The sequence below is a fragment of the Takifugu flavidus genome, chromosome 4 (assembly GCF_003711565.1).
Source record: "Takifugu flavidus isolate HTHZ2018 chromosome 4, ASM371156v2, whole genome shotgun sequence".
NCBI lineage: Eukaryota > Metazoa > Chordata > Actinopteri > Tetraodontiformes > Tetraodontidae > Takifugu > Takifugu flavidus.
In genome coordinates, this window is record NC_079523.1 from 51,370 (window position 1) to 62,500 (window position 11,131).

Here is an 11,131-nt window from a genome sequence, read left to right on the forward strand (position 1 = left end):
GCCAACAGACTCAACAAACTCATCAAAAAGGCAGGGTCTGTTGTTGGCTGTAGACTTGATGACTTGGACGAGGTGGTGAGGGACAGGATGGTGTTGAAACTGCGGACAATCATGGACAGTCCCTCCCACCCCCTCCATAACACAGTGGACAAACTGAGGAGCAGCTTCAGCAACAGACTCCTGCAGCCTCACTGCTCCAAGGAACGTTACAGGAAGTCATTCCTGCCGTCCGCCATTAAACTGTACAATTCACTCAAACCAACTCAACAATAATTGTGTAATGTTTATGTTGTAATTTTATTTCTAATTTATTCTATATTTATGTATATATGCTTATAATGCTTATAATATGTATATATTATATTATGTATATATTATATATATGCTTATAATATATGCTGTATATATGCTTATAACATTCTAATCTATCTGTATTTATTTTTTTCTGTCTCTTTACTCTGCATTCGCTGCTACTATAATTCAATTTCCCCACGGGGATGAATAAAGTCCATCTTAATACATATTTATCTTTGAGTGAATACGACAGTCAATATCAGCGACAAATTTTATTTAAATCAGAAATGTGACAAGATTCACAAAAGAACTCACTTAAAACCCGAAAAGACAACTTGTTTAATTAATGAATTAATTTTCTTCTTAGAATTACAATTTGTCTGAAGTCAGTAGGGTTGCCTCTTGATGAATCTGGAGAACATGGCAAAGGCAGCACCGGGTTTGTCTGATGGAACCATGTGGCCAGAACCCTACAGGAGGAGTTGATCAGTAAGCAAAAATTCTCCGCTTCCATCAAATCTCAAAGCTGACACAACATCTTAGAAGTTCGGCCGATCACAGGTTTACCTTGACAGTGATGAAGGCAATGTTGTCAAACTCTTTGACGAAACCTCCCACCTGTTGACCGTATTCATCTTCATAATGCCACGGACGTCTCTCTACCTGCACCTGTGCCGTGGAAATAAAGACAAAACACAAAGAACTGGATTTTTAGCATTGAGGAGGTGTTAAGGAGGACTTTCTGCTGGTCTGCTGAACATCTGACCCGGGTTAGGGGTGCCAGACTCACAACGTCCTTTTTCCAAGTTACCAATAATAATTACACAAGTGGAAGCAACAGCAAAGTACAGTCATTTGTTTTCTTCTAAATTGGTCTAATTGGTTAAGTTTGACAAAATCAAAATGCTTTTTTACATCAATCTATGGTTTGGGAAAGACGTCAGTCATAAAGGCTTGAAGCTCCCTGTTCCATCAGGACTAACATCAAATGACTTTTTTAACATTTAATGTAGGAGTAACTATTTTCAAAGCTTGACATTTGATACAATGTGGCTAAAACATTCAACCTCTTTTCAGTCAAGTGAACATTTGAAGAGTGGTGTGTGGCCCTGATCCATATCTACAAATACATGAAGGTACCTGCTGGTTCAGAGATTCCACAAACCACTCGTCACCCATGAAGTTACACGCCATGTCCACGTCTCCGTTATACACCAGGATGCGGTACTTCTGCAGAGAGGACATCCTGGTCAACACGTCTAAGAATTTCACCTTTAAAAAACATCACAGTCATGAAGACAAATGTGTTGTTTACTGACCAGAGCAGAAAGTAACTTCAGATACTGTTTCTTGACATCCAGGTAGAGACGACCATAATTCAGATTCACCTCAGTGCTGCAACACCAGAAGGTCCATCAACTTTATTGCAATGCCACAGTCTCTTGGAGAACATATAGACCATCTAGAGATGGTAGCAATGTGTCATTATACTGTAGTGTTCCTGAGGCAGCAGGTCCATGTTACCTGCAGATGACCCAGGCCTGGGCCTTGCTGCTGATGTGCAGGGCAGCTCTGGTGTACGCATTGTTCAAATACAGTGTAGACGGAGTGGAATTAGTGCACGGAGGGTCAAGACGGACAGATTGGTGAAGGGATGCCAGACCTTGTATTTTCTACAGATAAAATAGAAGCTTGTTTGTCAGTTGATTCATTACATGAAGCACTGAAATATGAAAACGTGCACACCTGCTTCCAAAGCTGAGTCCACCCATGATTGAGAAATAGGTTCCCCAGATCTCTGATCACCAACTCACCTTGATCAACACTATAAATGACAGATTCCTGTGAGAAAACTATGGCGAGGGCTCAGAGTTCATGTTGGATCGTGTTACCTGGCTCTGGGGCGGACTCCACCAGGACAAGGGGCATATAGGTTGTAAATGTTTAGTCCTGAATTGTAGACAATGTCCTGGACCTCAGACAGCTGCAAAGGCAAAATGGCATCTGAAAAGTATTTCTGTCAACAAGACACTTCGCTTCACTGTAGAAGGTGATCAGAACTAACAGATTGGTCCTTCCAAAAGAATCAGATCTAATCCACATGATGTTCACACATGTTCTAGTTCGGAGCAGATTTCTCAAACTCACACTGGCAGAGCAGTTCTGGTTCTGTGTGTTGTAGAAGTTACACTTTCCATCAGTACAGCAGAATGTCTGAAGCTCAGTCCACAGTCGCGTCCCCAGGAGGCCGTGGTAGTACGCAAAATACACCAGAGAGTTATCATTCATCTCATAGCTCGACATCCCATTTCCCACGGCAACACCCTGCAGGAAAGAGCCGATAGCTTTTTCTTTGGCTTCTCTTCTGGCAGATTAGTCTTTTGTTTCAAACATGCCTGAGATGTTTTGATGGTGCTCTTCCATCATCACAGGTGCCACCAGGTGTTGACGTGTGCATGGTAGCTGATGGTTAGCGGTGGTTATCTGGACACGCCTTGTCATTTCCACTGCTTCATGATCCAGCGTTGGTGTCTGTTCTTTTCTGTGTGGACACCTTCGGTCCATGATGTGGTTTTCCCATTTGTAATGATCTGTGATCGGTAATTTCCCCCCTTTTTTGTAGTGCCTATTCTTTTCTGTCTTTGGTTTTTTGTATTTAGAAAGCGTGTCCATGTAGCCATGAATAGGGAAAAGGGGGCTTTTGGTCCTCTCACACCTGGAGTAACATTGTCAGGCAGTAAGTGGGAAGCGGGGGGGATGGCTAGGGTTAGGGTTAGGGTAACCCTAACCCTAGCCAGGGTAACCCTAACCCTAACTAGTGACACCTCTGATGGATGCAGAAATACCATCAAACCTTGTCAGGTATGTTTGAAACAAATGACCAACGTGTCAGAGAGAAACAAAAGAAAAAGCCTTTGGTAAAAGAGATGCAATGAACAAGCTGTCCAGTTTGACATGTGTCTCTGTGATGGTGTCTTATTTTGAGAGCAAATTCAAATACAGCTAAAGCTAAACAAAATGGTCAAAATATGACAAATGCAACATATACTTAAAGATCTTATTTTGCCTCCAAACAAATGGACCTACGTCTGGTTACGTGTTTACCATGACACACAGCCTGCAGGTTTAATTTGTACGTACATAATCTTTCATTAACATGCATTTTCATATTGTCTTATATAGGAAAACACTCAACAGTTACAGTTGGTCATCACACAGAAGTGGAACTGACAGATCTAATATCACCAGAGCCATCAGGGCGAGAAGCCAAACTGTGGGGGAGTTAGAACTGGAGTAAGATGTAATCATCAATATAGGAACCACAAGTGACAAAGGCCTGCTACGTCTTCACAGAACACCTTGTTTCTTGTTTCTGCTGCACATCTCCACCTGGAGATGTCAGTCCAGGAGTGGGCTGCACACATGAATCAGGGTTAGAGTTAGGGTGGGTTAGAGGGTTAGGGTAGGGTTAGAGTTAGAGTTAGGGTTAGGTTAGAGGGTTTGGGTAGGGGTAGAGTTAGGGTTAGGGTTAGGGTTAGGGTTAGGTTAGAGGGTTAGGGTTAGAGTTAGCGTTAGAGGGTTAGGTTAGGTTAAGATTAAGATTAAGATTAAGATGGACTTTATTCATCCCGTGGGGAAATTGAGTTATAGTAGCAGCGTATGCAGAGTAAAGAGACAGAAAAAAATAAATACAGATAAGATTAGAATGTTATAAGCATATATACATACACATATATTATAAGCATATATATAATATATACATAATATAATATATACATATTATAAGCATTATAAGCATATATACATAAATATAGAATAAATTAGAAATAAAATTACAGCATAAACATTACACAATTATTGTTGAGTTGGTTTGAGTGAATTATAGAGTTTAATGGCGGACGGCAGGAATGACTTCCTGTACCGTTCCTTAGAGCAGCGAGGCTGCAGGAGTCTGTTGCTGAAGCTGCTTCTCAGTTTGTCCACTGTGTTATGGAGGGGGTGGGAGGGACTGTCCATGATTGTCCGCAGTTTCAACACCATCCTGTCCCTCACCACCTCGTCCAAGTCATCAAGTCTACAGCCAACAACAGACCCTGCCTTTTTGATGAGTTTGTTGAGTCTGTTGGCATCCTTTGCTTTAATGCCTGCACCCCAGCACACCGCAGCAAAGAAGATGGTGCTAGCCATGACAGACTGGTAGAACATGTGGAGCATCCTGCTGCAGACACTGAAGGACCTGAGTCTCCTGAGGAAATAGAGTCTGCTCATGGCCTTCTTGTAAACAGCATCGGTGTTTGTGGACCACTCCAGTTTATTGTCCAGCTGAACGCCCAGGAACCTGTAAGATGGGACTAGTTCCACTTCTTTCCCACTGATGCAGACTGGGGAGGGTGGGGACTTGCTTTTTCTGAAATCCACCACCATCTCCTTCGTCTTGGTCACGTTGAGCTGCAGAAGGTTCTCCTGCTCCACCTGACAAAACTCTCCACAAGGTCCCTGTATTCATCCTCCTGTCCATTCTCCACACACCCAACTATGACTGTGTCATCAGAGTGGTTCTGGAGATGACATGTCTCAGAGTGGTACTGGAAGTTGGCTGTGTAGGTGGTGAACAGGAATGGGGAGAGCACAGTTCCTTGAGGAGCTCCTGTGTTGCTCATCAGGGGGTCGGACACACAGCTCCGCAGTCTCACAACCTGTGGCCGACCTGTCAGGTAGTCCTTGATCCAAGAAACAAGGGGAGCATCCATCTGCATCTTCTCCAACTTCGCCCTCAGCAGTCTTGGCTGGATGGTGTTGAAGGCAGAAGAGAAGTCGAAGAACATGACCCGCACTGTGGTGTTTAGTCTGTCCAAGGAGGAGTAAGCCCTCTGTAGCAGGTATATCACTGCGTCATCAACCCCCACCTTGGGCTGATAGGCAAACTGCAGAGGGTCCTGAAAGGGGCTCACCAGAGGTCTGAGGTGTGACAGCACCAGCTGCTCCATGACCTTCATAATGTGGGAGGTCAGTGCTCTTGGCCTGTAGTCACTCGGTGCCACAGGATGGGTCTTCTTTGGCACCGGGACCAGGCAGGATGTCTTCCAAAGCACTGGGATCCTCTGAAGATGAAGGCTCTGGTTGAACAGGTGCTGCAGTATTCCACACAGCTGCCTGGAGCAGTTCCTCAGCACTCGTGGGCTGATGCCGTCTGGTCCGGCAGCCTTCCTCTGGTTGAGCCTCTCCAGCTCTCTCCTCACCTGGCCAGACGTGAAGGACAGTCCTGTCGGGGGGATGGGTGACATGCTGGGATCCATGTAGGGTGTCAGCAGGGGGGAGGGGGAAGAAGTTGGCAGAGGTGTTAGGGGCTCTGGGAGGTGTGAAGGGGACCCATTGTTATCCAGAGGAATATTGGGACAGCTGGGGGAGGGGGAGCTAGAGACAAACCTGTTGAAAAACTGGTTCAACTCATTGGCTTGGTCCACGTTCCCATCAGCTGAGCGTATTCCTTTCTTCTGGAAGCCAGTGATCGTCCTCATCCCACTCCAAACATCCCTGGTCTGGTTCCTCTCCAGTCTCTCCTCCAGCTTCTTCCTATAGGCGTCCTTGCTCTCCTTCAGACTGCGTTTCAGTTCCTTCTGTACACTCCTGAGCTCAGCCGGGTCCCCAGCAGTGAAGGCCCTCTTCTTCTTATTCAAAAGGGCCTTCAGGTCACTTGTCACCCATGGTTTGTTGTTTGGGTAACAGCGTACCTTCTTGGTGGGGACGGAGTTCTCAGTGCAGAACTTGATGTAGTCGGAAACACAGTCTGTCAATCCATCCAGGTCCTCACCATGTGGTTCACAGAGAGCAGACCAGTTGGTGGTCTCCAGGGCATCCCGCAGACAGTCCATAGCACCATCAGACCATTTCCTAACAGTCCTCACAGTGACTGGTTGCTGCTGAACCACAGGTGTGTATGATGGGGAGAGCAGCACGAGATTGTGGTCAGACTTGCCTAGCGGAGGGAGTGCAGTGGAGGTGTATGCATTGGTGACATTAGCATACAGTAAATCCAAAGTCTTCCTGTCTCTCGTGCTGCACTGGACATACTGGTGGAATGTGGGGAGAGTGGACTTAAGGGAGGCATGATTGAAGTCACCTGTGATGAGGATAAAGGCTCCGGGATGTTTAGTCTGCAGGTCAGCCGTGACAGAGTGGATGACGTCACAGGCCGAGTCCGCTTTACCGGTCGGAGGAATATAAACGGTAAGGGCGATGACGTTAGTAAACTCCCGTGGCAAATAGTATGGACGGAGTCCGATAGCAATAAGTTCCACGTCAGGACTGCGCACGCGTTCCTTGACGTGAATATGCTCCGGGTTGCACCACCTGTTGCTAACGAACACGGCCAGTCCCCCTCCTTTCTTCTTACCGGCCGCGGTGGTGTCTCGGTCCGCTCGCACGGTGGTGAAACCAGCGATCGTCACATTAGAGTCCGGTATCAGTCCATGGAGCCATGTCTCCGTGAAACACATGATACTGGCCTCTCTGGACTCCCGCTGGGTCCGTGTGAGCGCCTCCAGCTCGTCCATCTTATTCGCCAGGGACCTGACATTCCCCGTTATGACCGCGGGGACGCAGGGTTTAAAACGTCGCCTCTTCATCCTCTGTTTAACTCCAGCCTTAGTCCCTCGTTGTTTCCTCCTCACCTCCTTAGGGATTTGGGGCTTCTCTCCGACCACAAAGGATGGTGGTCTTAGAGCCATCAGCTGGTCGCGTGTATAGACAATACCGCTCCGCTTCTCGGCACAGCTGATGGGGGCCGCGAATAACCCAAGCACCGCAAAACAGAGAAAAAAGTATTCGAGCCTCCAAAACATGGTGTCTGAATACTCCAGTTGAAAATGGAAAGAAAGAAAGAAAATCCAAATAGAAAAGAATGTAAACAAGTATAGAAAACACTACGAAAGTTTAAAAAGAACAATTAAGTTTAGGGAGCTGCTACTACTGGCTGCCGCCTGAGACAGCGCCATTTTGCCTTTCTTAGGTTAGGTTAGAGGGTTAGGATAGGTTAGAGGGTTAGGATAGGTTAGAGGGTTAGGGTAGGGTTACAGTTAGCGTTAGGTTAGGTTAGAGGGTTAGGGTAGGGTTACAGTTAGGGTTAGGGTTAGAGTTAGAGGGTTAGGGTTAGCCAGTGCTGTTCATGCAAGTGGACAATCTCTGGATAGTTTGTGACAGGGTTAGGGTTCGAGGGTTAGGGTTCAAGGGTTAGGGTTAAGTATCTTTCGGTAAAACTGACAGAGCGATCAGGGCAGCAACTACAGTGCTGTGGATGCTGATGCGGACTGTTGTGGCCAATGGGGCTGAGCCAGAAGGTAATGACCAAAAAGACAAGACCATGAATACATGCGGCTGGAATGGGATTCTTTGTAGGGTGTCTGAGCTCAGAGTCAGACAGGGTGAGGAGTTTAGACATGGAAGACGAGTTCTGAGTAGAGCTGCTACTCCTCTGAATTAAGAGAAACCTTTTGAGGTGGTTGGTCAGAATGCCATGGGGACGCCTTCATGAGGAGGCGGCTTTGGGTTCATATCCATGGCCTGGAAACACCTTGGCATTCCACTTGAGGAGCTAGTGAAAGGGGCCGGGCTTCCCTACTAAAGCCACTAGCCCAGCGAACCAGACCCAGACAAGCAGTTGAAAAAATGGATGGAGGGACACAGGCTTAGGCCTAGATGTTTATGGTCTAGATGCTTAAGGCCTATATGTTGAAGAGCATTTTGAAATGGCAATTGAGGAATAGAGGACAAATCACTGGCCAAATATTAGACCTACTGTTCTGTCAAGAAAACCACAATGGTCGAACAAAATCAATTTTAGGGTGCAATACCACGGGACAGACCTACCTGCAGGTTGAGACTGGAATCCTCCATCACTCTCTCTGCCAGTGTTGGGATGTAGATTCCGCCATAACTCTCTCCTGTGAGAAAAAGTTGGTTCTTGGAGAACTCCGGGAACAGTCGGAAGAACTCTTTTAGAGCCAAGTAGTTGTTCATTGATACCTGAAAATAAAAATGACTTTAAACTCCTGATCACAAACAGAAAAGCAGATTAGATTGGTCTATATGACCTCTGTGTCATTGGTGCTGTACTTCTGGTCATCAGAGTATGAGAATCCAACACCCGCAGGAGACTCAAGGTACAACACGTTTGCAATCTGGAAGAAAACAACTGACCAATCAGCTGAGAGCATATTGCCATGTAATCAACCAATCCCAGTCATGAACTAAGCCTAACCCTAACCCTGTTCTGTACTGTAACCTCGACCCGAGCTGCTCTGTATTCCAACCACACTTCAGTGTTGCAATGATGAATTTTCTGACTGGTTAAAAAAATGTCTTTTTCTTCCTCTATTTACAGGTTCGGGTTGGTAAACCACAAACAAGTTGTTTTCTCCATATTTTAACTGAAACAAAGGTCATGTTTTTAAACTCACTGTGTCCCATTATAACACCAAGACAGCTCTGCTCCCTTTAAATACACAATCTGTCTTTTAATTCAAACTCAGAATATATTGTCTTAAAATGTTGTCTTACAGTAAAAATTTGCAGTACTGTTGGTATTCTGTTATACTGATATTTTAAAAAGTAGATTTAAATTTGCAATAATAATAATCATATGTTGCGAATATTAGAAGCCATTTAAGACGTTTTGGATTGGAAGCAGGCTGCAAATTTAATTGTGTCACCCAACAATATTGTGAAAAGAAGTAAAGAAACAAAGCAGGCTAACCTTGTTCCATGAATAAGGGTTATACCGCAGTGTCATGCCATCATCTTGTATCTGGAACCACAGGTCAGAGGTCAGCACATACCAGAGTCCTGTCATACTCATGCAGCCAAGTAGAATTGAACTACCAGGAAGGGTCCATGTTCAGTCAGCAGCCCATCCAAGGAGCTGCAGCCAGGACCACCATTCAACCACAACACCACAGGGTCAGTGCCTGGGTCCTTCTGGGACTCCACAAACCTGAGGACGGGCACACAGGTGATGATAGTAGACATATCAATCAAGATTTTGATATCTGGCCATCGTGTTAAATTTGACATTTAAAATATAGTTTAAGTCATGTTTCACCAGAAATGTCCAGTCAAACTAACCATAAACTGGTCATCATTACCATGGCTTCCACAAATCAGAGGCCTGACCTCAAAGCCTCAAAAGCACCTCTTTGAGAAGCTTTGCATTTATGCAAGATTTTGTTTTTAGGTGGCTTTAGGTGGCAGTGTGAGTAGTTGTCCGTCACTCTTTGTTAGCCTTGCACTGGTAATTTAACCAGGATGTACCAAAGGCTCCGATTTCATGCATTTTCATGTAAACAGACAGCCAAAATGAAACTAAAGTTTCTCATTTTCACCTGAAAATGGCCTGTAAACAGGGCCTTTGAACCAGTCAGCTTTTAAAACATTTGGTTAGGGTTGGGTTAGGGTTAGAGTTAGGGTTAGGGTCTCTATGTGCAAATAAAGGTTGAAACTTGGCCAGAGAGTCGGTCATTTTTGTAGATGAATTTATGACTGCTTCCAGGGTTCCCATGTTGTAATGTGCTGCAGGTAACAGCCAGGGTTAGGGTTGGGTTTAGGGTTAGGGTTAGGGTTGGGTTAGGGTTAGCCAGGTTAGGGTTAGGGTTAGGGTTAGCCAGGTACTGACCAGTAGTGGAGGTGTTTTCCATTGGCCACACTCAGGTAACCAGAGTACTGTCTGAAGCTTGCCTGTTTTCTCAGACCAGGAAGGTTAGTCACCTCATCTGCAACAGGCGCCGCCCAGCATAGTCTAAGACCAAGTGCTGACCACAGGAAGCAACACAACAGCAGCACCTGCATCTAAACACACAAACAGGAAGTAAGGATTAGCACCGCAAACACTTCAGATGGCGTTTCAAAAAAGACATTTACACTTTTAAAACAGGAAATGATTCAGGATGAACAATTAAGTTCTAAGGTTAATGATTAAGCAGGAGTTCCAAACGTACAGTGGGACGGTCAACATTAGTAAAGGATGACCCTAACCCTAACTAGTGTTTAGAGACGTGTGCAACCCATGTTGTAAATTCCATTTCAAGCACCATGGCATGCAGATGGTTTAAACAGATGCACAAAACCATCATTTAAAATTAAAATCAACATTAAAAATTATGTTCCAAAAAAGACAAAGTCAAGATACAATCATTAATATTTGATGAGAACTGTCACGAAGTGAATGCAAAGTGTTAAAGTCTGATTTTATTCATCAACACTTCAGGTGTTAAATGAATTTTATTTGCTATTCAGAAGGACCTTTTTTCGGGTTTTTAACCATGGACGTCCTTTTTATCATAACAGGAAGCTGAGACAACACAGTGTGTGAAAGCTGATGCCTATGGAGTTTCCTCTCATTCACTCGGTACAACACGTTTGTACGGGATATCACCCCCCACGTTGTCTTCTGAAGAAGCCTCTATTCACGCCGTTAAGGCTAATGACCCGTGGTGACGTCTGTGAGGTCCGCCTGCACGTATAAATTTCCATCGCCGCAGTCATTATTCAGTTCTTACTCTCTTCAACTCGCTAAGAACACCTCCATGAGTCAAGCTAACTGGGTGCTGCTAGTTAGCTTTGTCTTAGTTACAGCTACAGCCGACTCGAATTTAGCTGAACTTCCCCTGTGCAGCTTCTTCCTGCAAGAAAAGGATCTCCATGAAGCTTGTCCCGTCTGCCTGGGGATTGTCCATGCTAGGAGGGTATTGACGGAGCCGGTCTCATGTGCACATTGCCACCTGCTCTGTGGTCTGACCCTCGAGGCTCAGCAGGGCCCACTTCTTTCCTCATCGAGGAACTAGCT

The 11,131-nt window shown here is 45.2% G+C and overlaps 1 protein-coding gene across 2 annotated transcripts in view; it reads right to left on the minus strand.

Annotated features, from left to right (window-relative positions):
* Positions 1-551: 551 nt before the first annotated feature.
* ctsa (cathepsin A) overlaps positions 552-11,131 on the minus strand; it is a 24,483-nt gene continuing 13,903 nt past the window's right edge. For both annotated transcript variants that reach the window (XM_057029605.1, XM_057029606.1), the window contains 13 exons: positions 9,962-10,134; positions 9,172-9,283; positions 9,047-9,097; positions 8,385-8,471; positions 8,161-8,316; positions 2,443-2,619; positions 2,187-2,278; positions 2,041-2,119; positions 1,819-1,967; positions 1,614-1,689; positions 1,435-1,524; positions 862-963; positions 552-764 (listed from right to left, as the gene is read on the minus strand). In XM_057029605.1, coding sequence (XP_056885585.1) covers positions 681-764; positions 862-963; positions 1,435-1,524; positions 1,614-1,689; positions 1,819-1,967; positions 2,041-2,119; positions 2,187-2,278; positions 2,443-2,619; positions 8,161-8,316; positions 8,385-8,471; positions 9,047-9,097; positions 9,172-9,283; positions 9,962-10,134 — 1,428 coding nt within the window. In that variant the 3' untranslated portion in view covers positions 552-680. The remainder of the gene's footprint in view (positions 765-861; positions 964-1,434; positions 1,525-1,613; positions 1,690-1,818; positions 1,968-2,040; positions 2,120-2,186; positions 2,279-2,442; positions 2,620-8,160; positions 8,317-8,384; positions 8,472-9,046; positions 9,098-9,171; positions 9,284-9,961; positions 10,135-11,131) is intronic.